This window comes from Catharus ustulatus, chromosome 26 (assembly GCF_009819885.2).
Source record: "Catharus ustulatus isolate bCatUst1 chromosome 26, bCatUst1.pri.v2, whole genome shotgun sequence".
NCBI classification, from domain to species: domain Eukaryota; kingdom Metazoa; phylum Chordata; class Aves; order Passeriformes; family Turdidae; genus Catharus; species Catharus ustulatus.
Genome location: NC_046246.1, coordinates 5,332,125 through 5,356,599, shown reverse-complemented (window position 1 = coordinate 5,356,599; position 24,475 = coordinate 5,332,125). Strand labels below are relative to the sequence as shown.

General features: G+C 57.0%; 1 protein-coding gene across 3 annotated transcripts; it reads left to right on the top strand.

The window, feature by feature from the left end:
• Positions 1–967: 967 nt before the first annotated feature.
• On the top strand, positions 968–24,475 carry RIMS3 (regulating synaptic membrane exocytosis 3). 3 transcript variants are annotated; one of them, XM_033080768.2, is made up of 8 exons: positions 10,662–11,000; positions 11,110–11,215; positions 15,901–16,164; positions 19,431–19,572; positions 19,650–19,762; positions 20,964–21,065; positions 21,159–21,298; positions 22,914–24,475. In XM_033080768.2, the coding sequence occupies exons 3-8, from the start codon at positions 15,945–15,947 to the stop codon at positions 23,124–23,126; spliced, it is 930 nt and encodes a 309-aa protein (XP_032936659.1). In that variant the 5' UTR covers positions 10,662–11,000; positions 11,110–11,215; positions 15,901–15,944; the 3' UTR covers positions 23,127–24,475. The 3 variants fall into 3 exon arrangements, with proteins under 3 accessions (XP_032936662.1, XP_032936659.1, XP_032936660.1); XM_033080771.2 differs by lacking the exons at positions 10,662–11,000; positions 11,110–11,215 and adding an exon at positions 968–1,733; XM_033080769.2 differs by lacking the exon at positions 11,110–11,215.

The following is a 24,475-nucleotide window of genomic DNA, read 5'->3' as shown; positions in this document are numbered from 1 at the left end:
GAGCCCGTGGGGCCGCCACCAACCCAGAAGGGAAAGGAGAAGGTGCCGGGGAGCCGGCAAAGCCGAGCTCCTTAAGGAATTAACAGAAACGGAGATGGGAGAGCTCTGATGGGATCTCGGAGCCTCGGGGTTTGTCCCTGCAGGGAAACAATTCCCAGGAATTTGGTGCCATCAAAGCTTTCCCAGTGTGAGGACTCTGCATTGCTGGGGGATTTCCTATCGTCAAAAAACAGCTGGAAAAAAAATCTTTCAGGGGTGTTGTTTTCATTATCTTTTCATCCCAACAATGCTGGGATCTCGGAGCAATTCCCAGGAATTTGGTGCCACGCAGCCCCAGTTTGGAATCTGCAGCACCAAAGCGTTCCCAGTGTGAGGTCCTTGATCCCAGAAAAACCAAAGGGAGCAAAACACTTCCAATGAAACTGAGAATTCCATTGCTGGGAGATTTCCTATCATCAAAAAAACCCTTTGGAGAATTTTTAGGAGTGTTGTTTTCATTATCTCTTCCCCCCAAAAATGTTGGGATCTCAGAGCCTTGGGGTTTGTCCCTGCAGGGAAGCAATTCCCAGAAATTTGGTGCCATCAAAGCTTTCCCAGTGTGAGGTCCTTGATCCCAGAAAAACCAAAGGGAGCGAAAAAACTTCCAAAGGAACTGAGAACTCCATTGCTGGGAGATTTCCTATCATCAAAAAGCAGCTGGAAAAAAATCTTTCAGTGCTGTTCTTTTCGTTATCTTTTCACCCCAACAATGTTGGGATCTCGGAGCCTCGGGGTTTGTCCCTGCAGGGAAACAATTCCCAGGAATTTGGTGCCATCAAAGCTTTCCCAATGTGAGGACTCTGCATTGCTGGGGGATTTCCTATCGTCAAAAAACAGCTGGAAAAAAAATCTTTTAGGGGTGTTGTTTTCATTATCTTTTCATCCCAACAATGCTGGGATCTCAGAGCAATTCCCAGGAATTTGGTGCCACCAAAGCTTTCCCAGTGTGAGGTTGGTGATCCCAGAAAAATCAAAGGAAGCAAAAAAACTTCCAAAGGAACTGAGAACTCCATTGCTGGGAGATTTCCTATCATCAAAAAGGAAAAAAATCCTTCAGAGAATCTTTCAGGGATGCTGTTTTCATTATCTCTTCCCCCCAACAATGTGTTCCCAGGAGCAGCAATTCCTCCACAGAGCTGCAAATTCCATGGAACAGCTTTCCCTGCTGGGAGAATTCCATCTGATTTTCCAAACTCTTCCTCCCCAAGGCCCCTCTGGACACCCTCCCTCCTCCCTGAGTTTGTTTATAAGCTTTGAATCCCATTAGGAAACCATCTCCCTCCTTCAGCGCTGCTTTATCCAAGTTTCCATATTTAGTTCTTTCAGCTATTCCTGTTCCTGGACCAGCTTTCCTGCCGGGACCTGCTGCATCCCAGTTTTTCCCTCCTTACCACGGGGACAATCATCCACATCCTCCCTGCACTGCTGGATGCTCTCACTCACCGACCCAGCCCGATCCCAAATCTCAAATCCCAGCGCTGGGATTGGGGTCGGTGCTGCCCATGGCACGGGGAGCTGGGAATTGCGGGATTTTAGGGAGGGACAGAGTTAAAGGCGGGGAAGGAGGGTTTCCTCCTGGCACGTGGCTCCATGTCAGCCGGCAGAGGCATCGCAGGGAAAGCGCCGGAGGAATTCACCGGGAGCGGGGAGACGCTGCTCGCAGGGAAATCGGTGTTTGGATCCCGGCAGCCAAGGTGAGTCCAAGGGCAGCGCTGGAATCGCCGCCTCTCCCTCCCTGTGCAGGATCCAGGGCGCTGAGGTGTCCCCATGGTGTCCCAGTGCTGTCCCCAAGGTGTCCCTGTCCCCCCCGGGGGCTCCAGCGGGATGGGAGCTGCGGGGTTTGAGCAATCCCAAAGCCCAGCCCCAAATCCCAAAGCTCCGGGATCAGCCCGGAGCCTCCCGAGCTCCCCGGGGCTCCCTGGGGACTCTTGGGGTCCAGGTGACACCAGAGGGGTTGGCAGCTGCTCTTGGGGGTCCAGCTGTGACACAAGGGACAGGTGGCAGCTCCAGAGTCCAGCTGGTGGCTGGAAGGTCCAGCTGGAGGGTCCTGAGCTCCAGCTGGGGGGTGTGGGGTCAGGCTGGGGGTTTTGGGGTTCGTTTGATGGGTGTAGGGTCCAGTTGTTGGGTGTAGGGTCCGACTGGAGGCTCTTGGGGTGTCACTGATGGGTGCAGGGTCTGGCTGGGGGCTCTTGGGGTCCAACTGAGGGGTGTAGGGTTCAATCTGAGGCTTTTGGGGTGTCACTGATGGGTGCAGGGTCTGGCTGGGGGCTCTTGGGGTGTAACTGATGGGTGTAGGGTTCAAGCTGAAGCTCTTGGGGTCCAACTGATGAGTGCAGGGCTCAATCTGAGGCTTTTGGGGTGCAGCTGATGGGTGTAGGATCCAACTGGAGCCTTTTCAGGTTCGGTTTATGGGTGTAGGGTCCAGTTGATGGATACAGGGTGAAGCTGAAGGCTCTTGGGGTTCAGTTGATGGCTGTAGGGCCTGACTGAAGGGTGCAGGCTCCATCTGGTACCTCTTGGGGTTCAATTTCTGGGTGTAGGATCCATCTGGTGCCTCTTGGGGTTCAATTTCTGGGTGTAGGATCCATCTGGTGCCTCTTGGGGTTCAATTGCTGGGTGTAGGATCCATCTGGTGCCTCTTGGGGTTCAATTGCTGGGTGTAGGATCCATCTGGTGCCTCTTGGGGTTCAATTTCTGGGTGTAAGATCCATCTGGTGCCTCCCAAGCTCTGGTTAGTGGGTCCAGCCTCCAGCTGAAGGATCCAGCTGGAGGTTTTTGGGGTCCAGCTGCTGAGTGTAGGATCCACTTGAAGGCTGTAGGGTCCAACTGGAAGCTGCTGGGGACCTGCTGCTGCTTCCATCATCCCTTAGGATCCATCTGATGGCTGCACGGCCCCAAAAGGGGGGTCTGGCTGCCACCTCCTCCTTTTAGGGGTGCTGCTCCTTTTGGGGTTCCCGCTCCCTTTGGGGTTCCCGGTTCTTCAGGGGTGCTGGTCCCTCAGGGGGTGCCATTCCTTTTGGGGTTCCCACTCCCTTTGGGGTTGCCGCTCTCTTTCGGGTTCCCAGTCCTTCGGGGGGTTCCTGCTCCCTTTGGGGTTCTTGGTCCTTCAAGGGGGTGCTGGTCCTTTTGAGGTTCCTGGTCCTTCAGGGGGTGCCACTCCCTTTGGGGTTCCCGCTCCTTTTGGGGTTCCCGGTCATTTTGAGGGTGCTGCTCCCTTTGGGGCTCCCACTCCTTTTAGGGTTCCCCCTCCCTTTGGGGTTCCCACTCCCTTTGAGGTTCCTGGTCGCTTGGGGGGTGCTGCTCCCTTTTGGGGTTCCCGGTCCTTCGAGGGGTTCCCTCTCCCTTTTGAGGGTTCCCGCTCCCTTTGGGGTTCCTGCTCCCTTTGGGATTCCCGGTCCCTTGGAGGTGCCGCTCCCTTTGGGGTTCCCACTCCTTTTGGGGTTCCCGCTCCCTTTTGGGGTTCCCACTCCCTTTTGGGGTTTCCGCTCCCTTTGGGGTTCCCACTCCCTCGGGGGTGCTCTCCCGCTCCCTCGGGGTTGCCGCTCCCTTTGGGGTTCCCGCTCCCTTTGGGATTCCCGCTCCTTTTGGGGTTCCCGCTTCCTTTGGGGCTCCCACTCCCTTTGGGATTCCCGCTCCCTTTTGGGGTTCCCGCTCCTTTTGGGGTTCCCGGTCCCTTTTGGGGTTCCTGCTCCCTTTGGGGTTCCCGCTCCTTTTAGTGTTCCCGCTCCCTTTGGGGCTCTCACTCCCTTTGGGGTTCCCGCTCCCTTTGGGGTTCTCGCTCCTTTTAGTGTTCCCACTCCCTTTTGGGGTTCCCGCTCCCTCGGGGGTGCTCTCCCGCTCCCTCTCCGCTCCGCCCGGTGGCTCGGGGCCGGGCCCGGGGCTCCCCCGCCCGCCGCTCCCAGCAGCCCGCCGGGGCCGGGGGAGGAGCGGGCACGGGCGGCGGCGGCGGCAGCGGTGAGTGCCCGCGGGGTGCGGCGCTCCGAGCGCCCGGGACAGCGGCGACACCCCCTGACCCCCGTGGGGACCGGGCCGAGCGGGGCCGCACCTGCCCCGCAGCATCCCCGGCCGGCAGCGGGGCAGCGGGGAAGGTGAATTTGGGGATGCCGGGAACGGGGAGCAGCGGGATGCGCGCTCCGGGAGCTCCGGGAGGAGGGCTGGAGGGAGAGGAGGGGGCTGGACCCGTGTGGGGTGGGGACCCGCTGTGCCCGGCACCCCTAAATCATCCCCCAGGGATGCCAACCTCCCAAAATCATCGCTGCGCCGACAGCCGGGGAGATGCGGCCGCGCTCCCCGCGATCCCGAGGGCTCCCCGGAGCCTTTCCCGGAGCCTTCCCCGGAGCCTTTCCCGAGCTTTCCCCGGAGCCTTTCCCGGAGCCTTTCCCGGAGCCTTTCCCGAGCCTTTTCCGAGCCTTTCCCGGTGCCTTCCCCGGAGCCTTTCCCGGAGCCTTTCCCGAGCCTTTCCCGAGCCTTTCCCGGAGCCTTTCCCGAGCCTTTCCCGAGCCTTTCCCGGTGCCTTCCCCGGAGCCTTTCCCGAACCTTTCCCGAGCCTTTCCCGAGCCTTTCCCGGAGCCTTTCCCGGAGCCTTTCCCGAGCCTTTCCCGGAGCCTTTCCCGAGCCTTTCCCGAGTCTTTCCCGGAGCCTTTCCCGGTGCCTTTTCCGAGCCTTTCCCGGAGCCTTTCCCGAGCCTTTCCCGAGCCTTTCCCGGGCAGCGCTTCCCCCCGGCGGCTCGGCACCGGGAGCGCCTTCCCGTGCCATCCATCATCCCGCTGAAAGCCCCGTTTGACGTCAAGCCCGTCCCGTGCACGGCGGTGCCAGCGCCGGGAAAACCGGGATAGGGACCGGGAAAACCGGGATAGGGACCGGGAAAACCGGGATAGGGACCGGGAAAAGCCGGGAGGGTCCGCGGGAGGTTCTGCCCCGGGGCATCGAACCGGGCTCGGCTCGTCCCGGGATTCCCGGCAGCGTTTCCACCTCGGGATTTGTCGTGGATTTGTCTCTTCCTCCATCCAGAGCTTCCTCTGCGGTTTTGGGGTCGGTTCTGGAGGGAAAATTGTTAAAGAAGGGGTGGGAAGAGTGAGATGGGCAGAGCTCCTGTGCTGCTCCCGTGTGCCACAGCCAGGGGGACAACAAGTGGGGACAGCCCGAGGGCAGGGTGGCATCGCCCCGATGGGCACAGGCCTGGCTGGCCACAGGGTCCCCTGTGTGCCCCAGAACGGTCCCCAGGGTCACTGCGAGGGAGCGTCGAGCTGCGGGGTGGCACCCGCGGGAGGTGGCGGCTGTGAGGGGCTCTGTGGTGACAGGGGACACCCCTGGGTGTGACAGCTCTGTGGTGACAGTGGCCACTCCTGGGGGTGTCACAGGCTCTGTGGTGACAGTGGTCACTCCTGGGGGTGTCACAGGCTCTGTGGTGACAGGGGCCACTCCTGGGTGTGACAGGCTCTGTGATGGGCAGTGCCCGTTCCTGGGGGTGTCACAGGCTCTGTGGTGACAGTGGCCATTCCTGGGGGTCTGATACCCACAGGAAAGGATCTTCCGAGGCTCAACCCCATCCCTGAGTGTCCAGGGAACATCCCGGGGCTGTGATGTTTGTTTTGGTTGGGAGCTGGGAGTGGGAGGCTGTGAATCCTCCGGGAGCTCGGGATGGGCAGGGACGTGCTGGCAGGCACGGGACCTGGGGCTGTTCTTCCACCACAGGACAAGGGACTGCCCAAATCAACCCTGGCTGATCCTTGGGCAATTCCCAAACCATCCCTGGCTGATCCCTGGGCTGCTCCCAAACCATCCCTGGCTGATCCCAAACCATCCCTGTTCTATTTCCCTGACTTCTCCCAAACCGTCCCTGGCTGATCCCATGGCCATTCCCAAACCATCCCTGTTTTCATCCCCTGCCTTTTCCCAAACCATCCCTGTTTTCATCCCCAGACTTTCCCAAACCATCCCTGTTTTATTTTCCTGACTTCTCCCAAACCATCCCTGTTTTATTTTCCTGATTTCTCCCACACCATTCCTGTTTTCATCCCCTGACTTTTCCCAAACCATCCCTGTTTTCCTTCCCTGGCTGCTCCTCAGCTCTCCCAGCCCCAGTTCTCCGTGTGCTCGTTCCTTGCTGCACCGACACCTCCCCAAGGCCGCTCCTGCTGTGCTCACACCTCTCTCTCTCTGTTCCATCCCCGACCTCCCTTTGTGAGGCCGAACTTTGCCACCTCCCACATTCCCAGCGCTCCAGCCTCTCGCTCTGTCCCCGTTCCAGCCTTTGTGGGACAGGGACAGAGGTGACATTGTGGAATCGTGGTCCCAAATCCAGGGGTGAATCTTCCCCATCCCCGTGGCTCCCACAGCAGCACAGCCCTTTGGGAAGCCTCACACGGATACAAAATGCAGTTTAAGGCGATGAAAATCCCTGATTTCCCTGCTGATTAAACCCGGAGCTGTGTGGCAGCAGCTCTTGGCGTCCCTGTCAAGGCGTTTCAAATGTTTTGTCACCACATCTCCACGAGCAGGGAGAGAGATTCGGTTAGGAATTCTTGGGGAGGGATTGACAGCCCTGCTCCTGCTGGGATCAGGAGCTGCTTCCCTGCTCCAGGATGTTCTCCTGGGGTCAGGAGCTGCTTCCCTGCCCTGGAATCAGGAGCTGCTTCCCTGCCCTAGGATCAGGAGCTGCTCCCCTGTGCTGGGATCAGGAGCTGCTTCCCTGCTCCAGGGTGTTCTCCTGGGGTCAGGAGCTGCTTCCCTGCTCCAGGATGTTCTCCTGGGATCAGGAGCTGCTTCCCTGCTCTGGGATGCTCCTGCAGGGATCAGGAGCTGCTTCCCTGCCCTGGGATCAGGAGTTGCTTCCCTGCCCTGGGATCAGGAGTTGCTTCCCTGCCCTGGGGTCAGGAGCTGCTTCCGTGCCTTGGGATGCTCTGCTGGGAGCCTCTCCATCCTCCTCATCCTTCCCACAGAACTGGAGGTGGAAGTTTCACCCTGGAAATTGGGAATTACGCAGATTTTAAGCTTTTGGCCTCATCTTCTCACAAGTATTCTTGTGGGAGCAGCACTTTGGGATCGTCCCGTGTGCCTCCATCCCATCCCGTTCCTCCTGCAGGGATGCAGGAGCCGCTGCCACCCCCGGGGCGCCTCCCCAGCTCCCCGTGCCTCAGCCAGGGGTGTTTGCCGCAGGCTCTGCCCCCTCCTGGCATCGCTCCGGCTCCCACAACTCTTCCCAAGTTTTCTGCTGATCCCTGAAGAAGCTCGGGAATAATTGTGCAGATTTAGCAGTTAAAAAAGCAATTTTTTTTTTTTCTGCAAACAAAGCTGCTCACCCCCGACTCCTGCTGGGCTCGGGAGCCAGCTGGGATCGGGATGGATGTGGCTGGGCAGGGAATGTCAGATCCAGGCGGGCTGTTGGCACATCCCACTGCTGGATGTGGATTTGGGGACGTGGGTGGGTTTGGTGGAGCTGGTGGCTTTTCCCTGCAGACCCCAGGAACAACAAGGGTGGAAGCTGAGAGATTTCAGCATCCAGAGCCCCTGGAAAGCACAGGGTTATGGAATGAGGAGGACGAGGAGGATCTGCTGGGTGCTGGTGGAAGGAAATCAGATGTTCCCTGCTGGTAGGAGCAGCAGAAAGCCGGAGCTGAGAGCAGCCCTTCCCCTGGAGGAAGCAGCTCCATGAAATATTGATGGGATTCACACACAGCAGCCGAGCCGTGCGAGCTGCATTGCAGAGCTGGGAGCCGAGCAGCGGAAAGGGAAAAGCTCCTCTCCATCTTCCCTGAGTGCCAGCGAGATCAGCCCTGGCCCTGGCACGGCCCTGGCACGGCCCTGGCACTGCCCTGGCACGGCTCTCAGTGCCACCAGCACCAGGGTTGGGATCTGAGCGGGGCCATCCCATCCCAAACCCATCCCAGGGCTGGATTCTTCACCCTCATGGAGCTGCCCCAGTTTTTGGGGCCACGCGGCTGCAATGTCCCCCTGCCCACGGTGGCTGCTTGGTGCCACCTCCTGTGTGTCCCCATCGGTGGCCACAGCCAGCAGCGAGTGCCACCAGAGCAGGAAATCCGCGCTCTGCCCTGGATTCTCTGCAGGAGGAGCTGGACCGCGGGGACAGCCCGGTGTTGCCGCAGTGTCCCCGTGGCTCTGGTGGCCAGTTGGGCTCAGTGGGCGCTGGCTGTCCCCCAGCCTGGCCCTGCCTGGTGCCTTTTGCTCCTCGGATTCCTTGATGTTGCCAAGGAAACGCTGGGATTCAGCTCAGATCTGATTGAAGCGGGCGCAGACGTCACGCAGGGACACGGGGGACAGGGACAGCGTGGCCACGGCGTGGGTCTGGTGTCCTGCAGCCCCTTCCCCACAGGACACGGGTGTCCTGGAGCAATTCCACACCTGTGGAATTATTCCAGTGGGAAATGGGCACAAAGTGGGTGCAGGAGGATGCTGCAGGTGCTCTGGGATGGATCCTTCTGGAGCTGTGGCACCTGGGGATGGAACGGGCATGGAAAGGGAATTGCCACGACTGGACACAGAGGGACTCAGGAACATCCCCAGGGGACATTTGTCCTGTGCCACTGCTGCCTGGAGACCCCACTGAGCTGTGGGTCCCCGTCTGGATCCCACTGGAGCTCCCAGACTGGATCCTATTGGTGCTGTCACCCAGTGATGCTTCCAATCCAAATCCCACTGGAGCTCCCAGGCTGATCCCACTGGAGCTCCCAGGCTGATCCCACTGGAGCTTCCACCCAGTGTTGCTCCCAGATTGGATCCCATTGGTGCTCCCAGTCTGGATCCCAGTGATTTTCCCACCCAGTGTTGCTCCCAGACTGGATCCCACTGGAGCTTCCAGTCCAGATCCCAGTGATGCTCCCACTCCAGATCCCAGTGATCCTCCCAGTCTGATCCCCCTAGAGCTCCCAGTCTGGATCCCATTGGTTCTCTCACCCAGTGATGCTTCCAATCCAGATCCCAGTGATGCTCCCAGTCTGGATCCCACTGGAGCTCCCAGACTGGATCCCACTGGTGCTCCCAGTTCAGATCCCACTGGTGCTCCCAGACTGGATCCCACTGGTGCTCCCAGACTGGATCCCACTGGAGCTCCCAGACTGGATCCCACTGGTGCTCCCAGTTCAGATCCCACTGGTGCTCCCAGACTGGATCCCACTGGTGTTCCCAGTTCAGATCCCACTGGAGCTCCCAGTTCAGATCCCACTGGAGCTCCCAGACTGGATCCCACTGGTGCTCCCAGTTCAGATCCCACTGGTGCTCCCAGACTGGATCCCACTGGTGCTCCCAGACTGGATCCCACTGGAGCTCCCAGACTGGATCCCACTGGTGCTCCCAGTCTGGACCCCACTGGTGCTCCCAGTCTGGATTCCAGTTGTGCTTCCAGTCTGGATCCCAGTGATGCTCCCAGTCCATCCCACTGGTGCTCCCAGTTCAGATCCCACTGGTGCTCCCAGTCTGATCCCACTGGTGCTCCCAGTCCATCCCCTGTGCAGGAGCAGCTGGAAGCCTGGAGAGCCCCTGGGCTGTCCCACCAGAGCCATTCCCAGGTGTCTGGGAGAGCTGAGCCCTTGGGGACATCCCTGGTCCCTGTCACCACCACCAGCCCCTGAGCTCTGCTCCCACACCACAGCCACCAGCACTTCCCATCCCGATGGAAAACCAGTCCAGGCTCCATCCCAGCCCCTGCCCTTTGGAAAACCATCCTGTGGGGTTTGCTCCAGGCCCTTCCTCCTCTTCCTCCTCCCTTGCTGAACCTCGCTCATCCACCAGCCAGGCCTTTTTCCAGAGGCAGCAGCTGCTCCTGTGGGATCCCTGAGCACAGCTCCATCCAAATTTCCCGACTTTTCCAAGAAATGGAGCACATCCTTTAATTTTAAACTGGTGCAGCAGCAATAATGCTGCACCTGCAGCAAATTCCAGCCAGGACTGAACTTTTCTAACCTGCCTGAGCCAGGAGAAGCTGAATTCCAGAACCTGGAGTTCCTCCCAAATTCCCAGCTCACGTGCACCCAATTATACCCCTTGTTGGGCAATTAAAATTATACAAGCAGCTGCCTATCAAAGCTGAAGCAATTAATTAGAATGAAATACTTCTAGGGGAAATAAGCTTTGCCTTATTCCCAAATTCCTGGAGGAGCACGTGTGTGGGAGCTGGGATGCTGCAGCTTGTCCTGCCCAGGACTGGCAGGGCCTTGGGGTGGCAGCTCTGACAACATTTTATTCCCTAAAAAAAGCTGATTTTAGGACCTACCTGCTCCAGACATCTGCAGTTTTTAGTGCTCTCCCTCCAGGCTCAAGCACAAGGGACAAGAAGATTTTCCTGCCCCACTGCTGGGGGGTTTTCAGCTCTGTTTTTCCACCTTGATGGTTTTGAGGGAGCCAAAATCCTTCTGCCTCCTTCCCTGGCAAGGCAGCATTCCCAGCCACCCCCACCGTGCTCATTCAGAGCCTTCCTCCTCCTCCTCCTCCTCCTCCTCCTCCTTCCCCACCTGTGTGGGGGCACCTGCAGGGCTGCTCCCTCCTTCTCCAGAGCTTTTCCCAAAGCATCCATTCCCCCCATCAATATTTTACCCCTCATTCCAGTTTCTGTGCCAGATTTGGGGCCAAACCTGAGATTTTCCTTCCCACACCTGGCACTGTCCTGGCACCAGGGCTCACCTGTGACCCCTCCAGCCCCACTTTTCCCATCCCTGCCATCCCCTCGGATGTGTCTGTAGGGATGCAGGGCGGGGATCACCATCTCCCCAAATCCCAGGGATGCTCCCAGCACATCCCACCCCGCTGGACCACTGTGCCCCTGCTCGGGGCTGGGAGAACTGGGTCAGCCGTGTAACCATGGAGATGCTGAGGGAGATGCTGAAGCAGCGCCAGCACAGCTCTCCAGAACCCTGGAAAGATTCACCCGCCCTGGCACCCTCCGGATCCGGCCGGGATGGGGCTGGAACGCTGAGCTGAGCCTGCTCCTCCTCCCCTGCGCAGGGCTGGTAAGGCTCCTCCATCTCTTTTCTTTCCATATATTTTTTTTTTGGGAGGGGATCCAAACGCAACAGGGATCCCGTTTTTTTTTTTTTTTTTTTGTGCTTATCCATCCAGCCATGACACGGCTCGGGGGCTCCGCGCATCCCTCGGGATCGGGGTTTGGCTCTCTGGGGAACTTGGCGGTGCGTGTTGATTCCCGCAAGGACGGAGCGAGCTGGCGGTGAGAGCTGCGGGGGCTGCGGGAGCTCGGGCTGGGATGCGGCGTCACCGCGGATCGCTGCGAGCATCGCGGGGCTTGGGGACACGGGCAATAAACACGGGGAGGGGAAAAGGGGAAATGGGGGTTGGAAGGGAAAAGTGCTGCGGTTCCCGGAGTGCCCCCGTGCTGCTGGGAGCGGGGAGCCGGGGCTGGGGGGGCTGTGGTGGCATCAGGGGTGTGTGGTGGCTTTAGAGAGGCTGTGATGGTACCAGAGATGCTGTGGTGGCATCAGGGGGGCTGGTGGTGGCATCGAGGATGCTGTGGTGGCAATCAGGGGGGCTGTGGTGGCTTTAGAGATGCTGTGGTGACATCAGGGGCAGTGTGGTGGCATCAGGGGGGTTGTGGTGGCATCAGAGGGGCTGTGGCCATGCTGAGGACACTGTGGTGGTAGCAAGGATGGCGTGGCCATGCCAAGGATGCTGTGATGGTACCAGAGATGCTGTGGTGGCATCAGGGGTGCTGTGGTGGCAATCAAAGGGACTGTGGTGGCATCAGAGATGCTGTGGTGGCATCATGGGGGCTGTGGCCATGCTGAGGACACTGTGGTGGTGGGAAGGATGCTGTGGCCATCCTGAGGATGCTGTGGTGGCACCAAGGATGCTGTGGTGGCATCAGGGGTGGTGTGGTGGCATCAGAGGGGCTGTGGTGTCCTCGAGGATGCTGTGGTGGCATCGGGGGGGCTGTGGCTGTGCTGAGAACACTATAGTGGTGGCAAGGATGCTGTGGCCATGCCAAGAACGCTGTGATGGTACCAGAGATGCTGTGGTGGCACCAAGGATTCTGTGGTGGCATCAAAGATGCTGTGGTGGCAATCGGAGGGACTGTGGTGGCCTCGAGGATGCTGTGGCGGCATCAGAGGGGCTGTGGTGGCTTCAGGGGGGCTGTGGCCATGCTGAGGACACTGTGGTGGTGGCAAGGATGCTGTGGCCATGCCAAGGATGCTGTGGTGGTACCAGAGATGCTGTGGTGGCATCAAAGATGCTGTGGTGGCATCAAAGGTGCTGTGGCCATGCTGGGTTCACTGTGGTGATGCTGAAGATGCTGTGGCCCTGCCAAGGATGCTGTGGCCATCCTGAGGATGCTGTGGCTGTGCTGAGGGCACTGTGGCGGTGCTGAGGATGCTCTGGTGATACTGAGGATGCTGTGGTGGCACCAAGGATGCTCTGGTGATACTGAGGATGCTCTGGAGATACTGAGGGCACTGTGGTGGTGCTGAGGATGCTCTGGTGATACTGAGGGTGCTGTGGCCCTGCCAAGGATGCTGTGATGGTACCAAGGATGCTGTGGCTGTGCTGAGGATGCTGTGGTGGCACCAAGGATGCTCTGGCAATGCTGAGGATGCTCTGGTGATACTGAGGATGCTCTGGTGATACTGAGGATGCTGTGGCTGTGCTGAGGATGCTCTGGTGATACTGAGGATGCTGTGGCTGTGCTGAGGGCACTGTGGTGATGCTGAGGATGCTCTGGTGATACTGAGGATGCTCTGGTCATATTGAGGATGCTCTGGTGATACTGAGGATGCTGTGGTGGTGCTGAGGATGCTGTGGCTGTGCTGAGGATGCTCTGGTGATACTGAGGATGCTCTGGCCCAAGGATGCTGTGGCCCTGCCAAGGCCGGCTCAGCTGTGGCAGCCAGTCTCCAGCACTCAAACCCACTCTCCAGCCCAGCCCCTCTCAGCACCAGGCACCTCCTGAACCCTCCACCCAGCACCTGCTGCGGGCAGAAGCAGATTGTGCAGAGAGATAAGGGGTAAAATCACGGGCAAGGGAAAGCAAATCCTCCCTTCAGGCTGAGGAGCGAGCTCCTTCCTTTGCTGGGATTATCCCTGTGTGTTGCATTGCAAATGATCCCATTAGTGCTGTGCTCTCCTGATCTAATTTGCTCCCACCAGAGCCTGGTGCTCTCCAGGCAGCTGGAGCAGCGAGTGGGGAGCAGCAACAGGAGCCTTTTGTGTCCTCCTGGCCCTGCAGGGTTGGGCTGTTCCGGGGATTTCTCACCTGGAACGTGGAGGGGCCTGGGCTGGGCCTGGCTGAGGGATTTGTGTTTGTTCAGGCACAGCCTGGGCCAGGTTTGCTGCTGGGGAAACTGAGGCATGGGGACACTGTGGTTGGGGAAGTGTTTGGGATCCATTCCCTGGGTCAGGGAAAACTCAGAGATTGCAGCAGATTTGGAGGCTGAGAGGGGTGGGGGGGAGTGGAAAGTGTCACCCCAAAGGTCCCCAAGGCAGAGAGGGGATCAGCCCTGGCCCCTCCTGGAGGAGGAGATGGACACAGAGCTGTGGTGGGGCAGCTCCAGGGCTGGGAGGCACCTGGTGCCATGGCTCCATCCCTCTGGAATGGGCTCACCCCACAATAAACAGCTTTATCCAGGGATCCATCCCTCTGGAATGGGCTTACCCCACAATAAACAGCTTTTTCCAGGGGATCCGTCCCTCTGGAATGGGCTGATCCCACACCAAACAGCTTTATCCCAGAGATCCATCCCTCTGGAATGGGCTGATCCCACACCAAACAGCTTTATCCCGAGGATCCATCCCTCTGGAATGGGCTCACCCCACAATAAACAGCTTTATCCAGGGGATCCATCCCTCTGGAATGGGCTCACCCCACAATAAACAGCTTTATCCAGAGGATCCATCCCCTCTGAGCCCACCCAGGCACCAGGAGGAGGGGAAGGCCGTGGGTCAATGCCCGGGCAGAGCCAGGAGAGAACACCCAGCCAGCAGCGAGCTCATTAATGATATTAATGACTAATCACCCACTCACCCTGGAATTGATAAATCCACGAGTTCAGCGGTGCTGGAGCTGATCCCACAGCTCCTGCCAGCTCTCATCCATGATTCCCAGCAGCTGTGGAGCAGCAGAGCCCCCCCTGCCCCACTCCCCATCCCTTCCCCGTGCTCGTGTCCATCCCTCTCTCCTGAAAGGGAAACATTTTCCCAGGCTCTGCCTCCATCCATTATCACAAAGTGGCTTGGCTTGGCCTGCAGTTAATAATCCAGCTTTCCCTGGAAGATGGATGCTCCATCCTGCTGCAGTTTAAATATTCATGGGCCAGGGGAGGAGGGAGGGCCGTGTGGGAGGTCTGGAGCTCCAGGGATTCCCATCCCGGGCTGGAATCAACTGGACACGGGTTGGATGTGCAGGGAGAACGAGCCTGGGTGGGATTTGGGATGTCCTCAGGGGTGGATGGGGCTGTACCCGAGGTTGGTGACAATCAGAGATTTCTGCCCATCCCGGTGTCTCCTGGATTTTGGGAGGGTCCAGGTCCTGCAGGGAGCTGAGGCAGGGCTGGGTGTTCACCCCAGGGGTGACCTGAGCCCTTCCTGCTGCTCCCACGGGTGGGGAAAGATCCTGGAATATGCTGAGATGAAAAAAATCCAATCCAAAATCCCACCCTGTGCATCCCTGGGAGCAGTGTCCAAATATTCCTTGAGATCTTGGGGCTGTGCCCATTCCCTGGGGAGCCTCTGGATGGGAAAAAATCTTGGAATATGCTGAGATGAAAGGAATCCACCAGGATCATCCAATCCAACCCCTGGCTCTGCACAGACACCCCAAAATCCCACCCTGTGCATCCCTGGACAAACACTCCTGGAGCTCTGGCAGCCTCGGGAATGTTCCCATTCCCTGGGGAGCCTGGGCAGTGCCCAGCCCCGGGATGGGGGGAAAAACCTCCTGGGGAAAATCCTTTCCCTGATTCCCATTCCAACCTGAATTTCCTGGAATTTCAGGAATCCTAAATTTCCACCTATCCACTGCTGCCACCCCTCACGTCCCCAACTTGTCCCCTCAGCTGATCCTGGGCAGTTCCCAGCCCATGGATGGGTGGAAAAAACCTTTCCCTGATTCCCATTCCAACCTGAATTTCCTGGATTTGCCAACACTTTGATGCCACTGCCCATCCCTGTGGGGATGCCACAGCTGCTGTCACCCCTCACGTCCCCAACTTGTCCCTGCAGCTGATTGATCCAGGGCAGTTCCCAACCTAGGGATGGAGAGAAAATCCCCTTGAGTGAAAACCTTTCCCTAATTCCCATTCCAACCTGAATTTCCTGGACTTGCCAACTTTGACACCACCACCCATCCACTGCTGTGACCCCTCACGTCCCCACCTTGTCCCCTCATATGATCCTGGGCCGTTCCCAGTCCAGGAAGGGGAGAAAAAATGTCCTGGGTGAAAATCCTTTCCCTGATTCCCATTCCAACCTGAATTTCTTGGATTTGCCAACTTTGACACAACCACCCATCCACTGCTGCCACCCCTCACATCCCCACCTTGTCCCTGTAGCTGATCCAGGGCAGTTCCCAACCCAGGGATGGGGAAAAATCCCCTTCAGTGAAAACCTTTCCCTGATTCCCATGCCAACCTGAATTTCCTTGATTTGCTGACACTTTGATGCCACCACCCATCCGTCAATGCCACCCCTCATGTCCCCAACCACCACCCATCCACTGCTGCCACCCCACCTTGTCCCTTCAGCTGATCCTGGGCAGTTCCCAACCCAGGGATGGAGAGAAAATCCCCTTGAGTGAAAACCTTTCCCTAATTCCCATTCCAACCTGAATTCCCTGAAATTCCAGGAATCCTGAATTTCCACCCATCCATCAATGCCACCCCTCACGTCCCCACCTTGTCCCCACAGCTGATCCCGGGCGGCGGCGCCGGTGCCCGGCGGGCGCTCTGACCATGTTCCCCGGGGATGGCAGCTCCTCATCCGGCAGGAATGTGGTGCGCAGCTCCAGCATCAGCGGCGAGATGTACAACCTGGAGAAGAGCGCGCGCGGCAGCGCCGACTCCGTCACCGTCACCGCCAGCAAGAAGCGACGCTCCAGCCTGGGCGCCAAGATGGTGGCGATCGTGGGGTTGTCCCAGTGGAGCAAGAGCACCCTGCAGCTCAACCAGACCGGTGAGAGGCTGCCCTGATTCCTCTCGAGGGGTTTGAGTGGCCACCGTTTGTGTTTTGGTTGCCCGCGCGCGGTGGAGGCGCCTGAAGGTGGGGCACGAGGAGTGGCGAGTGAAAGCGACGGGCAAAAAAGTGACACGGCGAAAGTGGCGCCTAAAAACGGCACCTAAAAAATGGCAGCCCAAAAATGGCACCTAAAAATGGCACCTAAAAAATGGCAGCCCAAAAATGGCACCTAAAAATGGTACCTGAAAAATTACACCACACACAAAAACTACACCCAAAAGTGACACCACGAAAGTGGCGCCTAAAAATGGCACCTAAAAAACTACACCCAAAAAGGACAGCCCAAAAATGACACCACAAAAGTGGCGCCTAAAAAACTACACCCAAAAATGGCACCTAAAAAATGACAGCTCAAAAATGACACCACACACAAAAACTACACCCAAAAGCGACACCGCGAAAGTGGCGCCTAAAAATGGCACCTAAAAAACTACACTCAAAAATGACAGCCTAAAACCGACACCACAAAAGTGACACCTAAAAAACTACACCCAAAAATGGCACCTAAAAATGGTACCTAAAAAACTAGACCCAAAAATGACAGCTCAAAAATGACACCTAAAAAACTACACTCAAAAATGACACCACAAAAAGTACACCCCAAAAACTACACCCAAAAGTGACACCGCGAAAGTGGCGCCTAAAAATGGTCCCTAAAAAACGATAGCCCAAAAATGACACCTAAAAATGGCACCTAAAAAATGACAGTCCAAAATGACACCACGAAAGTGGTGCCTAAAAATGGCACCTAAGAAACTACACCCCAAAATGACAGCCAAAAAATGACACCACAAAAGTGACACCTAAAAAACTACACCCAAAAATGACAGCTCAAAAATGACACCACACACAAAAGCTACAACCAAAAGTGACACTGTGAAAGTGGTGCCTAAAAATGGCACCTGAAATACTACACCCAAAAATGACACCTAAAAATGACACCTAAAAATGACACCTAAAAAAGCGGCACCCCAAAAATGACACCATGAAAGTGGCACCTAAAAACTACATCTAAAAATGACAACTCAAAAACGACACCACAAAAACTACACCCAAAAACTACATCCAAAAGTGACACGGCAAAAGTGGTGCCTGAAAATGGCACCTAAAAACTACACCCCAAAATGACACCTAAAAATGGCACCTAAAAAATGACACCACAAAAACTACACCCAAAAATGACACCATGAAAGTGACACCACAAAAGTGGCACCACAAAAATGGCACCTAAAAAACTACACCTCAAAATTACAGCCCAAAAATGGCACCTGAAAAACTACACCCAAAAAAACTACACCCAAAAAATGACACCACAAAAACTACACCCCAAAAATGACATCACAAAAACTACACCCAAAAAATGACAGCTCAGAAATGACACACAAAAACTACACCCCAAAATGACACCACGAAAGTGGCACCTAAAAAAACCATGCACAAAAATGACACCCCAAAAACGGCACCTAAAAAAACTACACCTAAAAGATGAACCCCCCAAAAAACACGCCTAAATAAAGACACAAAAAAATACACCTAAAAATGACAACCCAAAAAAATACACCTAAAACAAGACACCCAAAACATGACAACTAAAAAATGACACAAAAAAAAAGACAACTAAAAAATGACAACCAAAAAATGACAAATAAAAAAATGACAACCAAAAAATGACAACCCCAAAAAAATACAGGTAAAAAAATGACACACACGAAAAAATGCCAACTAAAAAAACCAACCCTGGCGTGGGGACAGCCCAGAGCTGGCAGTGCCACCTCTCGCACATGGTGACACTGCAGGGCTCGGGGACAGTGCCAGGCGTGGCCGCTGGTGCCACCCTCCTGCTCCTCCTGCTGCCATCTGTCACCGCAGGGGACACGCGGGGGGAGGAAAGGGGACAAAGGGGGGTGCTGGGGCTGTGCCCACACCTGTGGCACTGGGGGCTCCTGTCCCCTGTGACACGGGGACAGCAGGGTTTGGGGACAAGGGGACATTGGGGGGTGCTGGGGCTGTGCCCACACCTGTGGGTTCCTGTCCTCTCTGGCATGGGGACAGAGGCACAGCGGGTTTTGGAAGGGACAAGGGGACATCAGGTGGTGCTGGGGCTGTGCCCACACCTGTGGCATTGCAGGCTCCTGTCCCCTGTGCACGGGGACAGCCAGGTTTGGGGGACCAGGGGACATCGGGGGATGCTGGGGCTGTGCCCACACCTGCCGGTTGCTGTCCCCTCACCTGCCGGTTGCTGTCCCCTCATGGGGGACATGGGGACAGGGATTTTGGAGGACAAGGGGACATCGGGCAGCTTTGGGGCTGTGCCCACACCTGCAGGTTGCTGTCCCCTTTGTCACCGGGACAGGGGCACAGGGGGGATTTGGGGGACAAAGTGACATCCGGCAGCTTTGAGGTTGTTCCCACACCTGGGGGCTCCTGTCCCTTCTGGCATGGGGACAAGGGCACAGCGATTTTGGAGGGGACAAAGGGACATCGGGCAGCTTTGGGGCTGTGCCCACACTTGAGTGTTGAGTGTTCCCTCATGGGGAACATGGGGACATCGGGCAGCTTTGGGGTTGTGTTCACACCTGTGGGTTCCTGTCCTCTCTGGCATGGGGAAAAAGGCACAGCGATTTTGGAAGGGACAAGGGGACATCAGGTGGTGCTGGGGCTGTGCCCACACCTGTGGCACTGTGGGCTCCTCTCCCCTGTGGCACAGGGACAGCGGGGTTTGGGAGACAAGGGGACATCGGGCAGCTTTGGGGTTCTATTCACACCCGTGGGTTCCTGTTCTCTCTGGCACGGGGACAGGGGCACAGCGATTTTGGAGGGGATAAAGGGACATCGAGCAGCTGGGGTTGTGCCCACACCTGCAGGTTGCTGTCCCCTTTGTCACAGAGACAGGGGCACACGGAGGGTGGACAGAGGGGACATCAGGAGCATTGGGGCTACGACACTGCGGATTATTGTCCCCTCTAGCACGGGGACAATGGATGTCCGATGCGCGGGGCAGGTCTCAGTTGCAGAGGGGACTCTGAGCCACCCAAAACCACAGCGACACTGGGACAGAGCGGGGCTGTCGCAGATAGGGTGGGGACACAGGGACACAGGGACACGGGGACACAGGGACACAGGGACACGGGGAATCCACCCCGGGAGCGCAGGGAGCTCGGGCTGGGGGCGGCTCCCGCAGCTCCCCCGTGCCCGGTTTGCAGAGGGCGGCCCCAAGAAGCTGCGCAGCACCATCCGCAGGAGCACCGAGACCGGCATCGCCGTGGAGATGCGCACCAGGGTGACCCGCCAGGGCAGCCGCGACTCCACCGACGGCAGCACCAACAGCAACAGCTCCGACGGCACGTAAGGAACGGGGGGAAACCGCGCTGGGATCGCTCCCGAGGGGAGAATTGTTGGTTTTCCATGGGGATCTTTTGCAGGTTCATCTTCCCCACCACGCGGCTGGGAGCCGAGAGCCAGTTCAGCGATTTCCTGGACGGGCTGGGGCCGGGGCAGCTCGTGGGGAGACAAACGTTGGCGACACCCCCGATGGGTGAGCAGGGGATGCTCCTGCGCGGGCCGGGGATGCTCGGGGATGCTTGGGAATTATCGGGAATTAATGGGAATGCTTGAGAATGCTTGGGAATGCTCGGGAATTATTGGGAATTATTGGGAATGCTTGGGAATTATCGGGAATTATTGGGAATGCTCGGGAATTATTGGGAATGCTTGGGAATACTCAGGAATGCTCGGGAATTCTTGTGAATTGTCGGGAATGCTTGGGAACGCTCGGGAATTCTCGGGAATGCTTGGGAATTCTTGGGAATTCTCGGGGATGCTTGGGAATTTTTGGGAATGCTCTGGCATTCTCGGGAATGCTTGGGAATTCTCGGGAATGCTTGGGAATTCTTGGGAATTATTGAATATCCTCAGAAATTATCGGGAATGCTCGAGAATGCTCAGGAATGCTTGGAAATTCTCGGAATTACTGGGAATTCTCGGAAATTCTCGAGAATGCTCGGACATTATTGTGAATTCTCAGGGATGCTTGGGAATGCTCAGGAATTCTTGGGAATGTTTGGGAATTCTTTGGAATTCTCGGGAATGCTCTGCCCTGGAGCGTGCAGAGCATCCCTGAGAAGCAGCAGCTCTGCCTTTCCCCCTCCTTTTCGAGCATCCTGGAACCAAACCCTACAGTTTGTCCCACTTTTCCATTTGAAATCCCAAATGGGGATCAAAATTGTGCCCGAAGTCTGAATTGCCCTTCCCAGGGGAAGGGAAGGGAAGGGAAGGGAAGGGAAGGGAAGGGAAGGGAAGGGAAGGGAAGGGAAGGGAAGGGAAGGGAAGGGAAGGGGAAGGGAAGGGAAGGGGAAATGGGAAAAGGGAAAAGGGAAAAGGAAGTGGGATAGTTAAGACCCCCTCAGAGTTCCTGTCCCCTGTTTCCTTCTGTCCCAACTCTCTTTTCCCTGGGGAATCACCCAGCCAAGGCCCAACCTGGTAAATCCCAGCCTTCTTCCCATCCTGAGGGGTAAAATCCCAGTGGCAGGGATGGAACCCATGGGGCTCCCACCCAGATCTCTCCTGGCTGCTCAATCCAAGCTCCTTCCCACCCACATCCCAATTCCCAACAAATCAGGGATCCAGTGGGGACCTGTGAGGAAGGGGGTGCCCAGATCCCCACAGTGCTGAGGACAGGGGCTGTGGCTGTCCCCAGGGGAGGTGGCTGTCCCTGAAGGTGTGTCCCCTCCCTGCAGGTGACGTCCACGTGGGCATGGCTGAGCGCAACGGGCAGCTGGAGGTGGACGTGATCCAGGCCAGGGGACTCATCCCGAAGATGGGCTCCAAGTGCATCCCTGGTAGGGGGGTGGGGATGGAGGTGCCGTGCTGGGGTCACCCCAGGGTCACCCCAGGGTCACCCCAGGATCCCTGTTTGTCCCCTCCCCACGCAGCCACCTATGTGAAGGTTTACCTGCTGGAGAACGGCGTCTGCCTGGCCAAGAAGAAAACCAAGGTGGTGAAGAAAACCTGCGACCCCTCGTACCAGCAGCCCCTGCTCTTCGAGGAGAGCCCCCAGGGCAAAGTCCTGCAGGTGGGCAGGGACCCCTTCCCCCATCCCAGCTGGCTCTGAGCCCATCCAGCCTTGCCTTGGGCACTGCCAGGGCTGGGGCAGCCACAGCTGCTCTGGGCTGGGGTGTCCTTGGGGTTGGGATGTTCTCAGAGTTGGGATGTTCTCCTTGGAGCTGGAATGTTCTCAGAGTTAGGATGTTCTTCTTGGGGTTGGGATGTTCTCCTTGGGGTTGGGATGATCTACTTGAGGCTGGGGTGCTCTCCTTGGGGTTGGGATGTTCTCCTTGGGGTTGGGATGTTCCCATTAAGGTTGGGATGTTCTCATTAGGGTTGGGATGTTCTCCTTGAGGTCTGGAATGATCCCCTTGAGGTCTGGGTGTCCTCCTTGAGGTCTGGGTGCTCTCCTTGGGCGTCTGGAATTCCCTGCCTGAGGTTGGGATGTTCTCCTCAAGGTCTTAGGATGTTGTCCTCGGGGTTGGGATGTTCTCCTTGAGGTTTGGGATGTTCTTCTTAAAGTCTGGAATGCCCTGCTTGGGGTTGGGATGTTCTCAGGGTTGGGATGCTCTCCTGGAGTTTGGGATGCCCTCCTCAGGATTGGGATTTTCTTCTGGAGGTCTGGGATGTTCTCCTTGGGGTTGGGATGTTCTCCTCAGGATTGGGATGCTCTCCTCGAGGTCTGGAAAGATCTCCTTGGGATTGGGATGTTCTCCTCGAGGGCTGGGATGTTCTCCTTGGGGTTGGGATGTCCTCCTCGAGCTCTGGAATGATCTTGAGGTCTGGGTGTCCCTCCTTGAGGTCTGGGTGCTCTCCTTGGGGGTCTGGAATTCCCTGCCTGAGGTTGGGATATTCTCCTCAAGGTCTAGGATGTTTTCCTTGGGGTTGGGATGTTCTCCTTGGGGTTGGGATGTTCTCCTTGGGGTTTGGGATGTTCTTCTTAAAGTCTGGAATGCCCTGCTTAGGGTTGGGGTGTACTGAGGGTTGGGATGCTCTCCTCGAGTTTGGGATGCCCTCCTCAGGGTTGGGATGTTCTCCTCGAGGTCTGGAATGATCTCCTTGGGATTGGGATGTTCTCCTTGGGTTTGGGATGTTCTCCTCAGGATTGGATGTTCTCCTTGAGGTCTGGGATATTTTCCTTGAGATCTGGAATGCCCTGCCTAGGGTTGGGATGTTCTCCTCAAGGTCTGGATGTTGTCCTGAGGTTTGGGATGTTTCTCCTTAAGGTCTGGAATACTGTGCTTACCATTGGGATATTCTCAGGGTTGGGATGCTCTTCTCGAGTTTGGGATGCCCTATTTGGGATCTGGAATATCCTATTTGGGATCTGGGATGCCCTGTTTGGGATCTGGGATGCCCTGTCTGGGATCTGGAACGCCCTGTTTGGGACCTGGAATATCCTATTTGGGACCTGGAATGCTCTGTTTGGGATCTGGGATGCCCTGTTTGGGATCTGGAATGCCCTGTTTGGGATCTGGAACGCCCTGTGCCAGGCCCTCCCCACCCTCACAGGGCGAGGGGAGCAGAGCCAGGACTGCCCAGAGCCCCTTCCCACATCCCTCAGACCCTTCAGCCCCGAGCCCAGCGGGGTTTTCCCTCCTGGGCAGGAATCCCCAGCTCCATCCCCGTTTCCCTGCCCTCAGGTGATCGTGTGGGGCGATTACGGGCGCATGGACCACAAGTGCTTCATGGGCATGGCCCAGATCATCCTGGAGGAGCTGGATCTGTCCAGCCCCGTCTCGGGCTGGTACAAACTCTTCCCCACCTCGTCCCTGGCCGACTCCAGCATCGGACCCCTGACCCGCCGCCTCTCCCAGTCCTCCCTGGAGAGCTCCACCAGCCCCTCCTGCCCCTAGGGGCAAGGAGACACGAGGAGATCTTGCAGAACTGGTTGTGGAGAGCTGTAAATAGATTTTATTTTTTTTTTTCCTTTTTTTTTTTAAATTTTCAATCTCCTTCCCCACCCCTGCCAAAAAAAAAAAAAAAAAAAATCTGCCCTGGATGCTCCTCCCCAGGAAGGGAGAGGGGGAAGGAGAGGCAGAAATTCCCTCTGAGGGCTGCCAAGATCTCAGACTGTTCCCAGATCTACCCCCAGCTCCTCTCAGCCTGGCTGAGGATGAGCAAAAAGGGGAGAACCCTGCCGAACTCAGAACAAATCCAACTCAGCACTGGTTTTTTTTTGTTTTCCAAGGAATGTAGCATCTTCTCTTATGTAGCTTTGCCACGTGCTAACAACACTCACTGCAATACCCAAGAGAACTCCGGATGGACCGGGAACATCTGCCACTCTCATCCCTTTGGTCGCTTCCCAGCACTTTTGGTGGCCATTTCCCTGCCTTTTTTTTTTTCTTTTTTCCCCCCAAATTTTTATTTTTTTAATGGTTTTCCCGGGAGCATGTAGCCTGTGACCATTGCCAAAGCAAGAGGGGACAGGGGAAGGGGAGCTTGCCGGGCTTCTCCTCGTGTCTCAGCGCCAAAACCAGACCCAAAACTCTGGGAATGCCTCGTGGGAGGCAGGAAAAGGAGAGGGAACAGCAGGATCCTGCCTCCCAGCCCTTCCTTCCCAGCTGGAGAGCCCTCCTGAGGTCTGGAATGTTCTTCTTGGAGATGGAATGTTCTCCTCGAGGTCTGGAATGTTCTCCTTGGAGATGGAATGCTCTTCTCGAGGGTGTGGAATGTTCTCCTTGGAGATGGAATGCTCTCCTCGAGGTCTGGAATGTTCTCCTTGGAGTTGGGATGTCCTCGAGGTCTGGAATGTTCTTCTCAGATCTCAGATGTCCTCCTCGAGGTGTGGAATGTTCTCTTTGGAGATGGAATGCTCTCCTCGAGGTCTGGAATGTTCTCCTTGGAGCTGGGATGTCCTCGAGGTCTGCCTGTCCCTCCTTGGGGTCTGGGAGCCCTGCTCAGGGTTGGGATGCTCTCCTTGAGGTTGGGATTCCCTCCTCAGGAGCTGGGATGCCCTTCCTGGGGTCTGGGATGTCCTCCTTGGAGCAGGAGCTGTCCTTAAAGGCTGGGGTTCCCTCCTCAGGGGTTGGGGTTCCCTCCTCAGGGGTTGGGGTTCCCTCCCTGAGGGCTGGGATCTCCTTCCCAAGATCTTGGATCCCCTCCTAGGAGCTGGGATCTCCTAATCCAGACCAGGCTGTCCTCCTCAAGGTGTGGGATTCCTTTCCTGAGCTCCGGGATTCCCTTTTTGGGCTCTGGGATT